The sequence below is a fragment of the Malus sylvestris genome, chromosome 9 (assembly GCF_916048215.2).
Source record: "Malus sylvestris chromosome 9, drMalSylv7.2, whole genome shotgun sequence".
Classification (NCBI taxonomy): Eukaryota; Viridiplantae; Streptophyta; class Magnoliopsida; order Rosales; family Rosaceae; genus Malus; species Malus sylvestris.
In genome coordinates this window covers 30,051,525-30,073,701 of record NC_062268.1, presented here as the reverse complement: position 1 = coordinate 30,073,701, position 22,177 = coordinate 30,051,525, and the positions used below count along the sequence as shown (strand labels likewise).

Genomic DNA, 22,177 nt, shown 5'->3' with positions numbered 1-22,177 from the left:
TGAAATTACAGAGTTGCTAAAGAGATTAAAACCTTGAAATTCATGTTTTGTTCTTTCTTGCAATTGAATTTGTAGGGCACATTTTAAATAGATGTCCAACAAGTCTCCCATATGATGATGGGCCATCAGTGCAACTCTCGTCATTTTTGCCGAGGGACAAGTTTTGTTCTATGGGAAGTGACGTTGGTTTGGCACCAAGATAGCATGCATCCTTTACGATCTCCAGTGCGTATTTCGTTTGTGAAAGAACATTACTCCTGATCTAGCCACCACAATAACGACAAAGCCAAAAAGGTCCTAGCAATCATACACAAACATAATATAACCAAGGCTTGAATTGAGCCAACAGAAATCACATTACCAAGGCTTCTCCCTTGAGGCGGAAGCTTGCAAGCTTAAATCCGATAAGGCGGTCGCGAACTATTATAGTGGTGCCCATTTTGTTCTTGGAACTATGACTAATAATCATAGCACGACTCCAAGTAGCATAGTTGTCTCCATTCAAGAATTTGGGCGCATCTAAGACCTCTTATTTACGAGTGAAGAAGAATAATACTAGACCGTAATACTAAGTAGAGGTGGCATTTTGGACCCGACCTGTCAACTCGATCTGACCCGACCCATTAAAATCAACATTTGAGTGGAAGCTTAACGGGTCGGGTTGTTAACAAATGGACCTGTTAATCACCCGTTATTTTACGGGTTATTTCGGGTTCACCGGCGAACCTATTAACCCCCATTAAGACCCGTTAGTGAGGATGTTTATATAATTTCATTAAAAGAAAAACTAATCCCTATTTCCTTCTCAAAACCATACTCCTCCTGCCGTCACTCCCCTCCCCTCCTCCTCCAAGCAAACTGCTACCTTCGTGCAGTTGTGCAAAAACCTAGCTTAGGACCCGAAACACCATTCTCATCCTTCGCGGCTCTGTACCACACAGTTCCACCGTCGTGTTCTCCCAACAGTTGAAGTGTCGTCGCTCAACCAATGGCAGAAAGCACGAACACCGTGAGAAAGCATCCAGGCCATTCTCAAGTTTGTAGAACTCCCATTTTCATTATATTTCTTGTTCAATTATATAAAAAATGAAATTTATGAGTTATTTGATGTTTGGCTCTGCAGCAGGTCGAGGCTCAAACATGATGGGTGGAAACCGCAATCAACAGTATGGTTGGCAACAGTAAATGTTTGATCTGATATTATAATTCATCATGATATGCACCTCCTTGGTCCAAGGGATATGATCATATGAGCTCGATGGTTTAGCAAGTGTGAGCCCAAGGGTTCGAAGAGAAGCACCATTGAACCCCTCCTGCTAAATAATTTCTACAGGATGTGATTGATTCATATGCAAAATATTCTCAAACTAGTGCTATGTTCTAATTTCTAACTTCTACCCATTAATTTGTTGCTTAGAAAAAATATGCAATTGTGTTTGAGTTACTTCTGCAAAATTAAAAAAATAAATAAAATAAAATAAAAATTGTTAACGGGTGAGCCATTTGCATAACGGGTTAGGTTAGCTTAACAAGTTGGATTTGAATGACCCGTTAACTTAACGGTCGGGTTCAAACAGACCCAAACCCAATAAAACCGACCCGTTTACGGATCTAATAGTAAATGGCTGCAAAGACTATTTTTAGATCTCATTATAACAAAAAAAAGTAAAATCCCGATTTTGTAACTAATTATTATCAGAGTAAAAAATAAGTTTTTGAATTATTTTTTCAGAAAAGTCTATCTTTAAACTTATTAAAACTTGTTATTTACATTCCTAATATTAGATGCAAAGCCAGTCTTTTTTTTTTTTTTTTTTTTTTTTTGTCAATTCAAGTTACTTAACTTCCATATGATACATCATTGCTCGTCAATTTGTCTAAATTTAGAGTGGAAATTTATGCACAGGTTCCTCGATAGAAATTAAAGCTAGGTTGGAGGTTTCTCTGCTAATTTGAGTACTTGATCCACTAATTGAAGCTTTTCTCTAATATGTCGTGGAAAAGAAAGTCGACTGTTATGTCCAACCTCGCTTTAATTTCTATCCAGGAAATTAACCTTCTTTAATGTCGGCTTTTAGTGATTCACTTATTCATATGGGGCCATTGACCCCATTGACTCTTCTCTGATCACACACGGTACCGTCACTGAAACACTTTAAATTAAATCACTATAATACCCCACTGTTCAATGTAAGTCCTTCCTAACATTCCACCTGACAGAAAATAATTTCAAACCTAACATATAAAAACAAATTACGTACAATACTATTCAACCTTTAGAGTGATTCCAAATAGCTACATAGCTACATAACATTTGATTTAAATCTTTTAAAATATTCTAAATAGTTACATGAAGTTTGAAAAGTGGTCACTCGTTAGATCATCAAAATTCAATGAAGACATCACAACCATTAATTGATGATGTCATTAATATTAAGTGATGGTGCGAAGAGATACTGAAGTTAATTTTTACTACCATGTCATTTATAGAGTTATGATGAATCCCTAAATGGACACTTCTTTGTCTAGCTAAAAGGGATTAGTTTAGAGAACAATATTCTTCTTCTGCTGAAGATCGATATACTATTGTATTTTCTTTGTTTTTCAAGACACTAGTGACTTTCCAAAAATTCTACAATATCTAGTGGTACAACGTCTAGTGTTTGGACTCAATATATATATATATATATGTATGTGTATGTGTATGTATATGTATATGTATATGTAGATATATGTATATGTATATGTATATATGCATGCGTGTAATCTCGTGGATGAAGTAGCAATTACTCATCTAATCATGTATATATAGTTATACGGTTTTTGTTTGCATGTTTATTTTCTAAGCTAGCACTTGATTCGATGCGATTATATTTATTGATCCAAGAAACATCATCTCGAAATCAAAGAAAAATGCTGCTTAGTTGACAAATTAGAAGGAAAATCCACACCGGTTTCATACATGACCACTTGTTCAAATCATTCTCTTAAACATGTTCATACATGACCACTTGTTGAAATCATTCTCTTAAACATGTGAAGGAGTACTCCGTCCATGTAGTTAATTATCTACTACTATGACTTTTATGTCGTATTAACATGTGATTAAGAATTGAACTTTGTGCGATTACAAATTGGATGGTAAAGAGAATTTCAACTCGGGATCCCGAATTCACATAAAAATGTTCTTAACCAACTGAACTACAAACCCTTGTAAGATAAGTACAATATCAAACGACATATATATCCACGTTTTGGAGTTATGTTGAGAACATTTAGATCATGATATATATTTATTGTTTCTTTCTTCAAAGTTCAAACAATACGTAGCTAGATTATAACTATATGGTGTTATGTCAACAGCTTATGATAACTATATGGTGTCATGAGTATGAGAACTTCTTGTTGATCGTGTTCAATGGACTCATTCTCTAGTGAGCACCTATGTACTTGTCTTAGTGTCCATCACATCAATGACTCAAGACTAGTCACTCTCTTTGAGAGAAGACATAGCATATACTGATCTTAACGAACTATCAATGCCCAATTGGCAATTCGATGATCATGAATGTTTAGAATATGTGTACGAAAGAGAATGGTCTCATGAATCTTTAGAATATGTGTACGAAAGAGAATGGTCTCATGAATCTAACTTCTTTATATCACATTCTTCCAATTACATATTCCTTGGACTTATTGTTCAAGCATATAACATTTATATGAGACGGCTTTAAACAATAATCTTTGCCTTATATAAAACTATATTAGTTTAACTTATGAAATGTCAGTAAAGTATCATCATATGATTAGCTTTAGGGCACATTTCCAACAATTTTTAGCCTAATTCTTCTTTTGATGATCGATTCAACCTCTGATCAGAAAGATATACCTTGGTTATATTTCATCTCTTCAACAAGTTTAGATAAGAAGCTTGTTCTGATGGAGAGAAGAACTAGCCCTCTACGTTTGAGAACTTCCATTCAAATTGACAGTTTATATGGTTTTAGTCAAATTTGCTAGTGTAGAAACAGTAATACCCCTTTTACTAATGAGTCTTCATTAGGGTTTCCATATTATTAGCTATCTTAAAGCACGTATTGAGAAATCACGATTGATTGGTTAGAATTTGTGTGGCCCAATTTTGTCTGGGAACGAACTAAATTTGTAGCTTATTTACCTAACCAGTGGAGATAAGCTAGTGGATAGGCCAATAATCGATCGAATTTATATATATATATATATATATATAACTTACAAAAAAAAGAAAAAAAAAGAAGGTTGGACCAAGCACACATGCTAATAGGAAGGGCCTCATTTTCTTGTTTTGTAATTTTAAATCGCTAATTAAAGAGCTAGAATTACTATTGCCGTTGATGATGTTTGTTTGTCTCAATATGTGCATGCGTGTAATCTCGTGGATGAAGTAGCAATTACGCATTTAATCAGGGATATATAATTATACGGTTTCTGTTTGCATGTTTATTTTCTAAGCTAGCACTTGATTCGATGCGATTGTATTTATTGATCCAAGAAACAACATCTCGAAAACAAAGAAAAATGCTGCCAGTTGACAAATTAGAAGGAAAATCTGCACCGGTTTCATACATGATCACTTGTTTAAATCATTCTGTTAAACATGTGAAGGACTCCGGCCATGTACTATTACTTTTATGTCATGAATTTTGTGTTGATCATATATTGGACGGTAAAGAGAATTTGAACTTGGGATCTCCAATTCATATAAAAATATTCTTAACCAATTGAACTACAAACTCTTACAATATTAATACATTATCAACCGACATATCAACGCTTTGGATTTATGTTGAGAGCATTGAGATCATGATATATATTTGTTGTTTCTTTGTTCAAATTTCAAACAATACGTAGCTAGATTTTTTTTTTTTAAAACCAAAGGCAGAAATTTTATAAACGAATAGATAGGTTTACATCCTGAGCCAGAATATTAAACAGAAAATCAGGCCCAATATGGTCCCAGACAAAATCCTTTCCTTCTTGGAAAACATACTTGGCCACCGAGTGCGCCGCACGGTTACTTTCCCGAGAAACAAACTCGTAAGTTACCGACTCCAGTCCACGAGCTAGAGTCACGATGTCACCAAAAATACATTCCAAACTAAAGTCAGGAGTAGTCTCATTCCGAAGCATTTGGATTGTGCTTTTAGCATCTGATTCGATGGCCACTGAATTGAAACCACAACGAACACAGAATTCCAAAGCAGTGCGGATTGCTAACATCTCAGCTGCTGCAGCACTACGGCATAGTCTCCCTCCCGAGCCCCCCGCTGCCTGCAGCAAGCCAACAAAATCTCGAGCAACCCATCCCACACCTGCATATAAAGTCTCCTTGCACCAAGCAGCATCAGTATTTACCTTGATAGTGCCGAAGCCCGGCTTTGTCCACAGTCCGGATCTTCTCGCCGGAACAAGGGACGACGGTCCATCAGTAGGTTGAGCGCTTGTTGTTCTTTGAATTCCCACCGCCCTGAACTCGCCCAGATTCCTCGTCCAGAGCCCGAGAATATCAAAGGGTTTATGGGACACTCCTTTGAAAATTAAATCATTCCTGTTTTTCCAGAGACGCCAAAGCCCAAACACAAATTCTTGCATCAGCTCCATTTCGTTTTCTTTCCCCTTAACTCTGCCGCAAAAAGACCCCCAGGAAGCAAGGAAGTCGGTTCCTTCCAGTTCGAAGGAATTGAGTTGTAGAGGAGAGCAAAACCAAAAATATGGATGATTTCGCATCGAAAAAATAGATGGTTCTCCGTCTCGTCAGGCTGCATACACCCCTCGCAAATATTGTCAACTCTTATATTTCTTCGTTTCAGATTTCGTCGAACAGCCAAAGCGTTATTGCAGCATTTCCAAATGAAAAACTTCATTTTATTTGGAACCTCCAATTTCCATATTTTGTTCCAAACATGAGTGAGGCTTGGGGCAGAGCTTGGCATTCCCCTTCCCTTCTTTCCCAGGTCGCCATTTTCCATGAGTCCCAAGGCTATCCCGTATCCAGTTCGAACGGTATACTCCCCATTCTTAGAATAATGCCAGACTAGGCGATCGCTCATGCCGTATCTGCTAAGAGGTATACTGAGAATCGAGGACACATCCTCTTTCAAAAAACCCCCTTTAACAATGTCAGTTTTCCACTCACGGGTTTCAGGATCAATGAGGTCACTCACCATACTTGCTTGCAGTCCCTCATTCACCCGAGCCTTGAAAGTGGAAGGTTTTGGGAACCACGGATCTTTCCTGATATTGATACAAGTTCCATTACCCACCCGCCATCGAATACCATTGGCAAGTACCTTCCGAGCTTCAAAAATGCATTTCCATCCCCATGATGTTCCTCTTCCTCCGCTGGCTTCCCCGAAAGTTTTCCCAGGAAAATACTTTTCTCTCAGGACATTAGCAAGGAGGGAGTCAGGTTGCAGAGTGATCCTCCATCCAATCTTGGCTAGAAGGGCAAGGTTAAAACACTGGAAGTCTTTAAAGCCTAGTCCTCCATTGCGTTTCTGCGATCGAAGTTTTTCCCAGGCAACCCAGTGGATCCCTTTCCTGCACCCGCTCCCCCGCCACCAGTAGTTTCTAACAGCTTTCTCAATATCTTTACACACCCCAATAGGGAGCTTGAAGCAGCTCATGGCATAGTTGGGCATTGCCATTGCCACTGCCTTGATAAGAATTTCCTTGCCCGCCTGAGAAATAAATTGTTCCGCCCATCCAGCCATGAGAGATTCAATTCGTTCACGAATCTCCTCAAACACAGCTTTTTTAGAAAGCCCAAAGTCGGCCTGCAGTCCCAGGTATTTCCCAAAGCCATCCCTGCATTGGATGTTCAGGATATGGACAATTTCCTTTTTAACTCGTTTCTTAGTCTTAGGGCTAAACATGATAGAGCTCTTGGTCAAATTTATTTCTTGGCCGGATCCGAACGCATAAATCCTCAGGATGTCACCAACCCCACGAGCATCCTCAGCCGAGGAATTACAAAATAGGACCGAGTCATCAGCAAAGAAAAGGTGCGAGATTGGCCTCCCCGTGGGAGAGACTCTAATTCCATGCAGAGTTCCATGCTCCAAACCTTTCCAAATTAGGGCCGAAAAACCCTCAGTACAGAGGAGAAACAAATATGGGGATAAGGGATCGCCTTGTCGTAACCCCCTCTGTGGCTTGATGTAGCCAGTTGGGTTGCCATTTAGTAGTATGCTGAGAGACACCGTGGAAATGCATTCCTTGATGCGGTCACAAAACCTCTGGTCAAAGCCCAGTTTGCTCATCATGGCCAGGAGGAAATCCCATTCCACCCGGTCATAGGCTTTAGCCATATCTAATTTTATTACCATCCCCATAGTATCCGCCTTCGATTGATGCATCAGGGAGTGGAGAATTTCATGCACAACAAGGATGTTGTCTTGTATCTGCTTCCCCGCCACGAAAGCCGATTGATTATCACATATGACATTCGGCATTACTCTCTTCAGCCGATTCGTTAGTACCTTAGCCAGAATCTTGTAGCTAACATTACACAGAGCAATAGGACGAAATTGCTTCATATTCTTTGGGCATCCCACTTTAGGGATAAGAACCAGGTTAGTATGGTTTAGGTTTCGAAGTAGTTTACCCGAGTGCCAGAAAGCCTTTATCATGTTAACCACGTCCCGCCCCACCACCTCCCAGTGATCATGGTAGAAACTGTCGGGGAAACCATCCGGCCCCGGAGCCCTAGACGCAGGAATCTGGAAAGCCGCCTCCTGAATCTCCCTATCTGTAATCGGTCCGGTCAACATTTGGTTATCCTCCAAAGTCACCCTAGGCTCCATACAGTCCACGATGTTTTCCAACTGGCATGGCGGGCCTGCCTGGAAGAGAGTAGAGAAGTACCCCACCGCAATCGAAGCCACCTCGTTCTGACCTTCCCTCCAAATCCTGTCAGCATCTTCCACTCCTCGAATCTGGTTGTATCGTCGTCTTTTCATCGTTTGGGCATGAAAAAACTTTATGTTTTTGTCCCCTTCTTTCAGCCACTGCACTCTGGATTTAGACCTCCAATAACTCTCTTCTTCCTTGTGTGCTTCTCTTAACTCCTTTTCTTTTAATTGAACCTCGGTGGTGGCGAAGTTGTTTGACATGTAAGCAAACCGAATCTCACCTTTCAAACGGTCAATGGCCTGTTTAGAGTTTCGAGCCCTTCCTTTGTACCAAACTTTCAAACTCTTTCCAAGGGATTTTAGTTTTTCACTTAGACGGTATCCATGGGAGCCATTGTAGTTGACTTGCCATTCCTCCCCCACCAAATCCCGGCACTCAGGTTGCTTACTCCATCTTTCCTCATACATAAATCTTTTCCCTTTCCATATCCTAGCTTTCTCCATAGTTAGTCCAAGCATCGCGTGATCAGACCCCTCAAGCACCATATGTCGGATTTTGGTGTCAGGGTATATGTGCTGCCATCCCATGCTAACCAGACCCCGGTCAAGGCGCTGTTAGATTGGTCCTGAGTCCCTGTTATTCCTCCACGTAAATGGGTAGCCCTCGTAGCCCAAATCCATAAGGTCGTTGCGCACCACAAATTCCCGGAAGTCCCGCAGGCTAGCCACCGATCTGTACTTGCCTCCCTCTTTTTCATCATTGCTCAAGATGTCGTTGAAATCTCCAATTAAAAGACATCTTTCTCCAGCTCTACTAATCCGTTGACTTAGGGACATCCATTGGTCCCTCCGTTTTTTCTCATCCGTACTAGCATAGATAGCAAATAGGTGCCAGGCACATTGCTTGCAATCGTCCCAGATTTCCGCCTCAATCATGAATTCCCTAGATTTTATCCACACCACCTGGGAAACATCTCTCCACATTACACATAATCCTCCTCCAATCCCTCTAGGCTCCACAGCGTGCATAAACTCCAAATTCAACTTTTTTTTCAAAAAACAATAGCGACTGCTTTTATTTTTAGTCTCCAGCAAGATCACTATGTCGGGGGTGTGAATCCTGTTCATTTCCAACAGGTTGTCCACCGTCAGGTCACCCCCGATAGCCTGACAGTTCCAAGCAAGTAGCTTCATAGGGATTTGGGAGACCCCTCAAGGCTGGTCTCATTCGCCTCAGAAAATGAACACTTCCTTGGACGGGTGCTCTCTGGTTCGAGCTGTTCCCCTAGACCTGAATGCTCCACCTCGGTATACAAGCGTTTTTTCCTTCTTTGCTCTTTTGTCGCCGCCTTGATAATTGGTTCCAACTCAAAAGGATCTCTGCTCGCAGTATTGGTGCCTTCCCGTCCGAATTGGTCAGTCACCTGCTCCAACGGTTTGTTCATTCTGGTAGGCCGATCCTGTTCCACTTCATCTGTGGTGTGCATCACAACATTCAAATCAAAACCTTTGGTGCACTCCAATAGATTAGCCGCTACATTTTCCCCATCCTCATTTTCACGTAGTTCCTTAAGTACGACGTGCTCAACTCCATCAGCAACTACACCTTCTGGGCCAATTAGACCCTCATCGAAAGCCCATTCCCTGGCCTTTCTCACCTCTTCCTCCTCATTTCGTTGTCGCTGGATTTTGATTGCCAAGGATGGGTTCCTCTGCTCCGGTTTATTCGACGACCATCGGGGTTTACTCGGCGAGATAGCCATATCAATCACTTCCTCGTCTTCATTATCCTGGCTGCCCTCCTCATTCCGAGATCTCCCCCCACCGGAAGGTGTACGAAAACCCGTTCTGGAAGCCGTGGAGGACCGCCCTGACTTCCACATTCCCTCATGTTCTTCACTTCAGTCTTCCTTCCACCTTCCAGAGCTTTTGTCTCCCCCATTGGATCCGACGGAGCCCCTACTTCGTGGACCCAGCCCCAGTAGTTTTCCCCGGAGGTCAGTCACCGTATCCAACCCACGAAAAGCATACTCCTCCTCCAAGTTCCCCGAGTCCGCATCTTGTCGCCTTGATTCACACATAGTACTTTTGCATACTCTCGTGGCATGTCCTAACATTCCACAAATTAGACAGTATCTCAGCAGCGCTTCATATTTAAAATCAATCCAAACCTTCCCCTCATCGGGGAAATTCACATAAGTTCCTCGCATCAGGGGTTCGCGAACATTGAAGTTGATTTTAACCCAGAGAAATCGCCCAATACAGTCGCGGCTACCCGCAATATCAATCTTTCGGACTATACCCATCAGACCCCCAATGGATTCAGCAACCGCCATAGTCATACTGAGCGGTGGGACATTGTGGATCTGAACCCAGAAAGTTCCCATAGATAGCGGAGCCCATCTATTAAGCCCAGATTCCATTCTATCCGCCACTAATACCAGGTCATTCTTGAAGGTCCAAGGTTGATCCGCATCCACTACTCTACTCAGATCTCGTTGCCCCCCAAACCGTGCTAGGAAACGTCGCTCCCCAATATCTCGAATAGAGACTCCTTCCCTACCCTGCCATAAGGACATGAAACAATCAACAAACGCCTCGCCATTCACCTCCTTTGTTGTAAGAACTTCAGCAATCAAAGTATACTGAAATCTTAGTAGTGCTCCTTCCACATCTTTCCTTTCAATGTTGATCCCTTCTCTCTCCTTTTCAGATAATTTCAGTTTAGATCCAAAACGGGAGCCCAGATCTTCTAGCTCCCTTCTATCGCAGTCCCTCGCCATGTTAGCTGCCAGAGTCCCCAAGCAAGCCCACTCAAAGATCCCTTAAACCCGATTCACAGAGATTTCGCATATCTACCCCGAATCCATGACTGCAGCGACCGTATTCATCGCAACCCACTTCAGGGATCACCCCACAGATATGCCTAGTTTATCCCAGCGTCCAGACCAGCGTCCTCCCGAAGTATTGAGTCGGGGGGTTATCTAGAAAACCCCGCCCTCCCGCACCGTAAACACCGCCCCCGAATTCGAAGCCGGATACACCCACTTCTCCCACACCCAGAACCCTCGATCTCCTCTCGTCAAAACCCAAACTTTCGATCTCCACGACTCAGCAGGGAGATAGGAATAATCCCCAGGAAAACACGCCTCGCCGGTGAGAGGCGGCGCAGGTTCCTCGACTCACTCGGAATTCACAGAGCACCAAACCCTCCTTTCGAGGGACCGAAAAGTTTTTGTGTCACGCATATGTTGTAATACGTAGCTAGATTATAACTATATGGTGTTATGCCAATGTCTAGTTTTAATTAACTGAAGCCAACGACCTATAAAAATCATAGATGAGCTGAGTTGCAAAAATAAATATTCAGGACCATTTTCCAAAAAAAAATAAATATTCAGGACCTACATGCATATGCATGAACACAGAGAATCAAATAAGAATCCTACTGTGCGTACGTCACGAGGATCATCATACTGCCAATGACTGCATATCAACTTGTCACATGGACCTTTTTGGCCAAAGAAATGAAAGGAAAAAACAGAAAAAGAATGGGATAAGGTTTTTTTTTATATATAAGATTGAGAAATAAATTTGGTGCTATTAATATTTTCGAAAAATCTATAGTATTAAAGAAAAGAGAAATTATATTCACACACCTCAAATTACTTCTTTCACACATTTTTAATTTTTTAATATTTTCTACACACCACTAACACTTGATAGAAAAATATTAAAAAATTAAAAATGTGTGGGAGAAGTAATTTGGGGTGTGTGAATATAATCCCCCTAAAGAAAAATATATGATGTCAATTAAGAGTCATTGTGTTGATACTATATCTTGTATTGATGAAATGACTTAAGCTTCTTTACTCATTGTCAATTCTTAAGGTATGTTTACTTACGAGGAATGAAATTTGAAGAAATAGGTATCATCCTTATTCATATGATTTGAGTATGAGATATCTCAAAAATTGAGGTATCACACTAATAGGGAGTTGTTTATCTCATACACGTTCCTTTTCATACTCATTCATTATTGTACTAATACCATGTAAGTATGTGTGCCCTTAATTTCTAGTAGCACCACCCATGCCATGTAAGTGTGGTGCTAAGTTCTTTCGCTGGCCGTATGCTTCCTTCGCCTTTAGACTTCAGGATACTCACATTCTACAAACTGAACAAACTGGTACTAGTTGCTTTAATATGAAGCTAGCTTAAGCTTGAGGTAACAATTCGAAGCACTTACTTGTGCTTCTTCAAAAGTCACGTTGCACCATGATCCGATCAGGAATCTTATTACTTTCGTTTAACTTTGTTCTTTTCATAAAAAAAACATTAGAGTATACGTGTGGGGGTGATGCCCCCTGTTCGTCGCAGGAATCTCCTGGCGGACGAGCACACAGCTCCCCTGGGAGAATGGCGTCGGTTGAGGGTATCTGTCGTACTTCTGCTTTCTTCTCGGGCTCGCTCGGGCAAGCCTTTGTCGGGCAGATCTTGGTCGGGCAAGACACACTTCGGGCAAGGCTCGTCGGGCAGTTCTGAAAGAGAAGGACAGAGTTAATTTGAAAGGGTGCCTTCGTGGGGCCTTAGATGTAGGCCTTAAGGCTCACAATCAAGATTAACTTTGTCGTGCTCAGGCGTGCCACTGCCATCTTCAGTATGGCAGATGTTGAATGGGTGTTAAGCTTTGATTGAATATGTATACGCCCGAGAAACCAAGTTAGATATAACAGGTGCCTTTGTGCGGCCTTAGGTATAGGCCTTGAGGCTTCCTGTCAAACTAAACCAGCGCTTGGATGTATCATATTTGGTCTTTTATGGTTGCCCGAGTCTTATCACTATTATACTTTTGATTATCTGAATCCAAGAGGTAGGACGAACCCAAATGAGTGCCTTTGTAGGGCCTTAGGTATAGGCCTTGAGGCTTCCCATCAGAGTTAATCCTTATACTCGGACCAACTAGACCACAACATGAAATGAAGCTAAATAGATGCCTTCGTGGGGCCTTAGGTGTAGGCCTTGAGGCTTTCTATCAGAATTCACTCCCTGCTTAAGCCTTTTCTATGAATCAAAATATAATAGCAACAAAACGGAGAAATAGATTGATTACTTGCGCCCCAAGTAACTTCGGACTTCTCGCTTATCAAGGATTGTCGTGGATGGGTTGAGTCCACATAGAGTTCTTTTTTATGCCTTGAGGCCAAGGACTTTTAAACTGATCTTTAAATTACATGCCCGCCGGGCTTGAGACTTAGATCTGATTTGAACTCTGACACGATTCAGATCGGATCCAAGTGCTGAAGACTCATTTTCATTATGACTTTGCTAGAAATAACTTGTATATAACTGGGAATATATAACATGTTATTGTGCTTTTAAAAGAAAGAAAAGACAAAGACAGAGCAAAGATAGTCGGGTAAGTTTGAACCTTATCGGCCAAGGCTGAACTTCTTACAAAATCTATCTTTGTGGCTCTGTCAGAGGTCTGAAAGCTTTTAGAGGGGTTGACGGGGGAGAAGAGGATACAAAATGAATCGATACCACCATGAACAAGGTAGCAGAGCTATTACAGGGGTTTGGGAAGGTTTATCCCGAATGGGATGAAGGCTTGTGCTAACTACAGCTTCGTTGAAGGCAAATCTGGCTTGAGCAGAGTTTTGGCTTTTGTTTGTTTGTTTGAGTGTTCTTAATTCTGTCTTCTCTTCCTCCTTTTATAGACGACTTCAGCTTGGGTTCCTGTAGCAATAGAGGTTGCCCGAATGCGGTTTGGTGATGACTCACTAGCTTTTTTACATGAATGCCACCAATAAAGTACTTTATTGGGCTGTGCAGTGACTGAATAACCTACCCCCTGTGGTCTTTGAGCAGGTAAGCAGGTGGCCTTTGTAACTTGTGCCCAGCCGAAAGCCTCTTTCCTGCCTCCTAAGTTTTCCTCTGGGCCTTGGGTTTGGGCCGGCCTTCTCTCTGGCCCAAAGTTCAAATTTTATCCCAAACAGTGCCCCCTTCAATTGATGTTAAGGTTGGGATCCCAAGCGCCAACATTAAATGAATAACAGCATGCGTGCCCTTTGAGCTTCTTGCGACCTTTAAACTGCCTTCTGGTTCTCTATAAATTCTGGCTTTGGAAACCCTTTTCAAATCATCACCTCTTCTTCATTTTGGTCTTCACCCTTCATCCACCTTGAATCCTTCCGTCTCCCCACTGAGAAATGGGTTCCTCAGGTTTTGAGTGGAGTTTCCTGAAACTCCCCTTTCGTGAGAAAAAAGAAAGTTTTCACCTGATGATTGCTACCTCCAACACCTTTGGTCGATCACCCCTCTACCTCCAACACCCTTGGTCAGGAGGTCTCCCCTTGATGACTGATCTTCCCACAACTTGTGGTGATAAGTCAGGCTTCATCATCATACATGGTGAAGATCTTGTGGGAGGGTCCTCTACCAAGCTCATGTTGGCCGCACAACCCGATCACCTGATTGGGTTCAACCAAGAAGATAGCGGGAAACCAGTTGAAGACACCAACACTTTCAGAGAGGATCAAATGTAATACATACGATTTGGTATCTAGTAATCTCATCAATTTGTCGACATGAAATAAATATTTTTATCTATTTCTGCATCTCTGCCTTCTTTAAATGTTTGGATGAACAAAATACAGTATGTGAATTTCTAAGGTCCGTCCCAATCTGCTCCCTCTTCGATATAACAATCCCTAACATCCCATAATGTAGGACAATATTTCTTCAAGAATTTTGCATTAATAGGGTGTTTCTGCTCATTGCCTTCGAGGTCTGCTAGATAATATCCTCCTTTGTTCAAAACCCGACTAATAATAAAAGGACCTTCCCATGTCGGGCTCCATTTCCCGAAGCCACGCAGCTGAGCGCCTAGCGGGAGGACCGTTTTCCACGCTAAATCTCCTTCCTTGAAAGACTTTAACTTCACCCTTTTGTTATAAGCTCGGGCAATAGCAATCTTTCCTTCTTGAATCTGGTTCAAGGCTTCAATTCGGGCTGCATCCAAATCTTCAATACCTTGACACATGGCTTCGATATATTCTGCACTATGCAACCCAAATTGGTTTTGAATTCTTACGGAACTGACGTTGATTTCCATAGGAAGCACTGCATCTTGCCCGAAAGTCAAGGCATAAGGAGTCGTGCCTGTCCCTGCTCTTTTAGAAGTCTGGTATGCCCACAACGTGTTCCCTAGCATCTCATGCCACCTTTCTGGACTATCAATCACCATCCTTTTAATAATGTTGACCAAGATCTTGTTGCTAGCCTCTGCTTGCCCATTTGACTGAGGGTAGTATGGACTGGATTGGATCATCTTTATTTTGTATTTGTTTGCAAACTCTTCAACCTCCTTTGAAATAAAAGATGGCCCACGATCCGTTACTATAGTTTCAGGCCCCCCATACCTGTGCAGGATCTTGGTCTCAATAAAATTCTTGACCACGGCTGAAGTTATGGATTTTACTGCCGATGCTTCTACCCATTTGGTGAAGTAATCCGTTGCCACAATTATGAAAGTATGTCCCTTACTAGAGGCCGGATAAATCTGCCCGATGAAGTCCATTGCCCATCCTCGGAACGGCCAAGGCTTGACCACTGGATTGAGAGGTACTGATGGTACGTGCTGGAGAGGTCCATGTCTCTGACATTCTTCACATCCGCAGGCATAGGACTTACAATCTTTTTCCATGTCGGGCCAGAAATAACCATACCTTCTGAGTAACCATCTCATCTTTGTTCCCGCTTGATGTGCTCCACATATTCCCTCATGTACTTCGGCCATTACTCTCATGGATTCCTCTAGGCCTAAGCATTTTAATAGCAACCCATCTGGGGTCTTTCTCAACAGATTTTTTGTCCACAAGACATACTTGGTTGCTTGCTGCCTGTTCTTCTTACTTGTGGGTGAAGAAGGATCTTTCAGATACTGAGTAATAGGTGTCCTCCAATCTTCCACCTCGGTCTCTAGAACCATTATATCCAGACTGAACCTCCGATCTAAGATAGAGGGAAGGTTTCTTGTTTGGATCTCAACATCAACACCATACCTCCTTTCTTGCATTGGCACTCCTGAAGCTAGTTGCGCCATTTCATTGGCTGCCAAGTTAGATCCCCTAGGAATGTGATTGACTGATATCTCAAACTCCCACAAACTTAGCAGTTGTGTTGCTGCCATATAGTACCCTGCCATAGTGATATGTCTGCATTTGAACTCGCCATTTAGTTGATTTATCACTAACTCTGAATCACCAAAGACCTCTACCTCAGTTGCCCCCAAGTCCATCAGGATTTCTAGGCCGATAATCAATGCCTCATACTCTGCTCGATTATTGGCATTTTCTTGATAATCAAGTAGGAATGAATAGTAATGATAAACTCCTTGAGGGTTTATAATCACAATTCCAGCTCCTGCTGCCTTTTGAGTGTAGGATCCATCGAAATATAGCTTCCAAGGTGTAATCCAAAGACCTGCTACTCTCCTTATCTCTTGCTGGATCCAATCTTCTTTGCCCGAAACATCACTTCTTGGTGGGATCCATACATTAGCAACTTCTAAACTTCTCGGGATATTGATTTCCTTGCTTTGAGACTCCTGATGTTCGGTCAGGAAGTCAGCAATTGCCTGGCCTTTGACTGCCCTCTGGGGTATGTACTGAAAACTGAATTCTGATAATGCTAGAATCCACTTTCCAATCCTCCCTGCTAGCATAGGTCTTGACAACATATACTTTATCACATCTGTTTTGGCGATAATGTGCACATGACAAGGTAGCATGTAATGCCTTAGCTTGCTGGCAGTAAAATATAGAGCCAAACACAGTTTTTCCACCGGAGAATATCTTGTTTCTACCTCGGTCAGAATTCTGCTGAGGTAATACACAGCCTGCTCTTTTCCTCCTTCATTATTCTGGGCTAGTAGACTCCCAATTGATCTTTCCGATGTAGAAATATATAGTTTCAATGGCTTTCCCCTTTGAGGTGGCACCAGCACTGGTGGGGAAGTTAAGTAAGCCTTGATGCTATCAAATGCCTGCTGGTGGGTTGGCCCCCACTCAAAATTCTCCCTATCCTTCAATCTCAGTAGCGGAGTTAGTGGCTGGATTTTGCCCGCCAAATTGGCAATGAATCTCCTTAAGAAGTTGATTTTACCTAGCAATCTCTGAAGCTGTACTTTGTTGGTAGGTGGAAGTGACTCTAATATTGCCCGAGACTTATTTTTGTCCACCTCCACACCTCTCTGATGCACCAAGAATCCCAAAAAATTGCCCGCTCTTACTCCAAAAGCGCATTTCTTTGGATTCATCTTCAACTTGTGGATCCGCATCCTCATCAATGCTTGCTTGAGGTCTACGAGATGCTGCTCTTCTGTCTTAGATTTCACCACAATGTCATCGATATACACCTCCATGCTTTGGCCAATTAAATCATGAAAAATGGCATTCATTGCCCTTTGATACGTGGCGCCCGCATTTTTGAGCCCGAATGGCATGACCAGATATTCATATGCCCTCACATGACCAGGACATCTAAAAGCTGTCTTATGAATATCCTCTGGCGCCATCTTTATTTGATTGTAACTGGCATTTCCATCCATAAACGATAAAACTTTATGCTTTGCTACAGCATCTATGGATAAGTCAGCCATGGGCATGGGATATTCATCCTTTGGTGTGGCACTATTAATATTCCTATAATCAACACAACACCGTACTGCTTTTGTTATAGCTTTTAAAACGGGTACAATGTTGGCTAGCCACTCTACATATTTGGCTGGTCTAATAAAGCCAGCTTTCACCAGCCTTTCAATTTCTTCTTTGACTTTTTCTTCTATCTCCTTTGACATCCTTCGTGGTGCCTGCTTGACAGGTTTATATCCTTCCTTGATGGGCATTCTATGTTCCACCAAGGCTGGGTCTAATCCTGGCATCTCGGTGTAATGCCAAGCAAAACAATCTTTGAATTCTTGCAAAAGAGAGATAATCTTGGCCCGATCTTCAATCCTTAATAAACCGCTGATTTGAATTGGTCTCGGATCCTCTTCTGTGCCTAGATCAATAACTTCCAATGGATCCTGGACTTCTGGAGGTGGCTTATCAGGTTCTGCACACAAAAATTCAACTAACTCCGGGTTCTCGGGCAGACCGTCTGGCTCATCTATATCGTAGACGCATTCGGCCATTTGAATGGCCCTATCTAACTCCTCTGTGCAAGATTCTTCCTCATTTTCCTGCTGGCTGGTAGAAACTTTCCCCTGCCACTCCCGCTCTTCTTTATCCAAGAGCTTTTCTTCCTGTCTTCTTCCCTTTCCATACACCAACAGTCTTTTAATCAGGGATCTGACTGCCATGACCTGATCTTTCTTCTTTTGTTCGATCATTGATGGTATAGAGAGTTTGGTATAAGACAGGGTCTCTCCCACTCCTCCTTGGTAAGGAGCATCCCTTGTTCTAGAAGCTTTCGGGCCGTCACCTTGGTAGGGCGGCCGTTCTCATCAGCTCCTAAACATTTCAAGATTCCCACGTTGGGATTGTAGAAACTTGCTTCTGCAACATTAGCTGAGGGGAGGAACGGCCGTGATTCGGCCTCTACCAACTCCCAAAAGCTTGATCCTTCAGTACTTGCCTCGTGGTATACAGCCACTTGTTGATGAAGAGTAGAAGGTATGGCTAAACTTTGATGAATCCAATCTCTTCCAAGTAGGGCCCCGTAAGTGGAAGTGCAGTCTACTACAAAGAACGCCAACATTATTTTCTTGGACCCCAGATCTACCTCCAAAGGTAATATCCCATGAGTCCTGGTGATGGCACCTGAAAAGCTCGAGACTGTAAGGTTTGTGGGAATAAGATCTTCAGTGCTTCTCCCCATCCTCTTCATCTGCTTGGCTGGCAATATGTTAACAGCCGCTCCTCCATCAATCAAAATTCTTTTGAAAGGTACACCTTCCAGATGAGCTGAAACGTATATAGGCTTCAGGTGGTTGGCCAACGAAATACTTGGGCGGCTGAACACCATTTTATCTGTGTAAATCCGTAGGGGACCACCTTTAGGTACTTTTGAGGATTCAACCTTGCCTGAGTCCTCCTCTGTAACTACCTCCACATTGACGTGAGCCATCATCGGCTCAGTTGTTAAATAATCACCTTCCATGGTAGCGGGTTGGTCAGGCCTGGCGCCAAACATGGCGGATAATACATACGTCATGTTGATGTGGAAGTTGCTAGGTTCGAGCAAGTCCTCCTTCTTGCTCCCAATGTGATCCATGAACTCGTCTAACCAGGCCATTGCATCGGCTGGTAGTAAGGGCTCTGGTATCCCTTCCTGTTGTGGTTGATTCATGTCTCCGTACAGCGCTTGCTTTGGAACTTCACCAAACGGATCCAAAGGCAGAAAGGTTGGTCTCCTCTCAGATGCAACAGTTTCCTCATGGGTGGGCCCTGGCCTCCAACCAGGTGTTGGCATCATAGTCAGATCTTCCTGAGCCCTTCTTAAGATCCTATACTTGCCAGGATGTTGGCTTTGTGGCACATGATTCCCCATACCCTCCGTCTTGCCGTTGGCCCTTTCTACTTCCTTCTTACTTCGCCAACGAAGCTGACTACTACTTCCAGATGTTGCCCTTTCTGGCTTTTGATTTTTTGAGGCTTCAGAGGTGATGGGGGTCATCAGGGAATTCATGTAGGCTTTGTGCTGCCTTTGAACCCTTCTGACCATGGATGCTCCCATTGGTCTGGTGGGCTGCCCATCTTTTCCAACTACATACCATTTCCGCCCACGATATGCAGGAGTTGCTTTCTTAACAGGATTAGCTATCCCATCAGTTCTTCTGACTTCCTTCCCCTTTTGGCCATTTTGAAGCTGCTCTGTACTTCTTTGGAGTTTGGCTTCCATGTCCTCTGCCTTGTCAGAAACTTCATAGTTTCGAAACTCGTCAGAAACTTCATAGTTTCGAAATACTTCTGACAACGCCTTGGGTTGGGAATCACCTCCTAAACGTTGAAAAACGCTTCGGGAAGTATTTTTTCTTGTTGCCTGCTTAAGCCTTTCGCGGGCTTCTCTTTTAATTAACTCATGATCAATAAGGACTCCAGCTGGGGGAATCTCGAGTTCACATTCACACTGGCATTTACTACACATAACCAGCCCTTTGATTATGGCAGCCTTTGGGTACTCGGATGGTTTGCCTATCCCTTCCGTAGGTCGTTTGGCTAGTTTCCCTTCTTCTTCTTCCCTTATAATTTTCCCTTTTCCTTTCTCTGCCCAGGTCATGTTGAGCATGTTTACCGGGGCTTCAGAAAAGGGCAACACAGGGTTGACTATGACTATCTCATCTGGTTGGGTAGTCCTGTGTCTTTCTCCTTTGGGAGGAGCCAAACCTGTCTCATTTCTAGAGCCTAGGGAGGCTCCATTCAGTCTCTGTAGCATTTGAAACAATGTATTCTGTAAATCTTCTGGCATGTTTATCTTTATCTTTAGATCAGAGGATCCCACCGGGCGTGCCAAAACTATGTTCGTCGCAGGAATCTCCTGGCGGACGAGCACACAGCTCCCCTGGGAAAATGGCGTCGATTGAGGGTATATGTCGTACTTCTGCTTTCTTCTCGGGCTCGCTCGGGCAAGCCTTTGTCGGGCAGATCTTGGTCGGGCAAGACACACTTCGGGCAAGGCTCGTCGGGCAGTTCTGAAAGAGAAGGACAGAGTTAATTTGAAAGGGTGCCTTCGTGGGGCCTTAGATGTAGGCCTTAAGGCTCACAATCAAGATTAACTTTGTCGTGCTCAGGCGTGCCACTGCCATCTTCAGTATGGCAGATGTTGAATGGGTGTTAAGCTTTGATTGAATATGTATACGCCCGAGAAACCAAGTTAGATATAACAGGTGCCTTTGTGCGGCCTTAGGTATAGGCCTTGAGGCTTCCTGTCAAACTAAACCAGCGCTTGGATGTATCATATTTGGTCTTTTATGGTTGCCCGAGTCTTATCACTATTATACTTTTGATTATCTGAATCCAAGAGGTAGGACGAACCCAAATGAGTGCCTTTGTAGGGCCTTAGGTATAGGCCTTGAGGCTTCCCATCAGAGTTAATCCTTATACTCGGACCAACTAGACCACAACATGAAATGAAGCTAAATAGATGCCTTCGTGGGGCCTTAGGTGTAGGCCTTGAGGCTTTCTATCAGAATTCACTCCCTGCTTAAGCCTTTTCTATGAATCAAAATATAATAGCAACAAAACGGAGAAATAGATTGATTACTTGCGCCCCAAGTAACTTCGGACTTCTCGCTTATCAAGGATTGTCGTGGATGGGTTGAGTCCACATAGAGTTCTTTTTTATGCCTTGAGGCCAAGGACTTTTAAACTGATCTTTAAATTACATGCCCGCCGGGCTTGAGACTTAGATCTGATTTGAACTCTGACACGATTCAGATCGGATCCAAGTGCTGAAGACTCATTTTCATTATGACTTTGCTAGAAATAACTTGTATATAACTGGGAATATATAACATGTTATTGTGCTTTTAAAAGAAAGAAAAGACAAAGACAGAGCAAAGATAGTCGGGTAAGTTTGAACCTTATCGGCCAAGGCTGAACTTCTTACAAAATCTATCTTTGTGGCTCTGTCAGAGGTCTGAAAGCTTTTAGAGGGGTTGACGGGGGAGAAGAGGATACAAAATGAATCGATACCACCATGAACAAGGTAGCAGAGCTATTACAGGGGTTTGGGAAGGTTTATCCCGAATGGGATGAAGGCTTGTGCTGACTACAGCTTCGTTGAAGGCAAATCTGGCTTGAGCAGAGTTTTGGCTTTTGTTTGTTTGTTTGAGTGTTCTTAATTCTGTCTTCTCTTCCTCCTTTTATAGACGACTTCAGCTTGGGTTCCTGTAGCAATAGAGGTTGCCCGAATGCGGTTTGGTGATGACTCACTAGCTTTTTACATGAATGCCACCAATAAAGTACTTTATTGGGCTGTGCAGTGACTGAATAACCTACCCCCTGTGGTCTTTGAGCAGGTAAGCAGGTGGCCTTTGTAACTTGTGCCCAGCCGAAAGCCTCTTTCCTGCCTCCTAAGTTTTCCTCTGGGCCTTGGGTTTGGGCCGGCCTTCTCTCTGGCCCAAAGTTCAGATTTTATCCCAAACACCCCCAATCCAATAGATAATATTCTTTAGTTAATGAAACATCCTTGATTATCGTAAATAGTTAATTAAGACTAACCCCATGACAGAATCTTCAATAAGATATGAAGCATTAGTACAATCCGTCGAACAAATG

At 42.7% G+C, this 22,177-nt stretch overlaps 1 protein-coding gene and 1 long non-coding RNA gene across 2 annotated transcripts; one reads left to right on the top strand and one right to left on the bottom strand.

The window, feature by feature from the left end:
* Positions 1-822: 822 nt before the first annotated feature.
* On the top strand, positions 823-1,391 carry LOC126583877 (uncharacterized). The gene is made up of 2 exons (XR_007609876.1): positions 823-1,036; positions 1,124-1,391. It is a non-coding gene; the product is annotated as an uncharacterized LOC126583877 (long non-coding RNA).
* Positions 1,392-4,926: 3,535 nt separating this feature from the next.
* On the bottom strand, positions 4,927-5,631 carry LOC126633949 (uncharacterized). The gene has a single exon (XM_050304464.1). The coding sequence runs from the start codon at positions 5,629-5,631 to the stop codon at positions 4,927-4,929; it is 705 nt and encodes a 234-aa protein (XP_050160421.1).
* Positions 5,632-22,177: the final 16,546 nt, after the last annotated feature.

Coding starts and splice junctions, on each gene's coding strand:
- LOC126633949 (XM_050304464.1), bottom strand. CDS start 5,631: ATGCAAGAATTTGTGTTTGGGCTTTGGCGTCTCTGGAAAAACAGGAAT.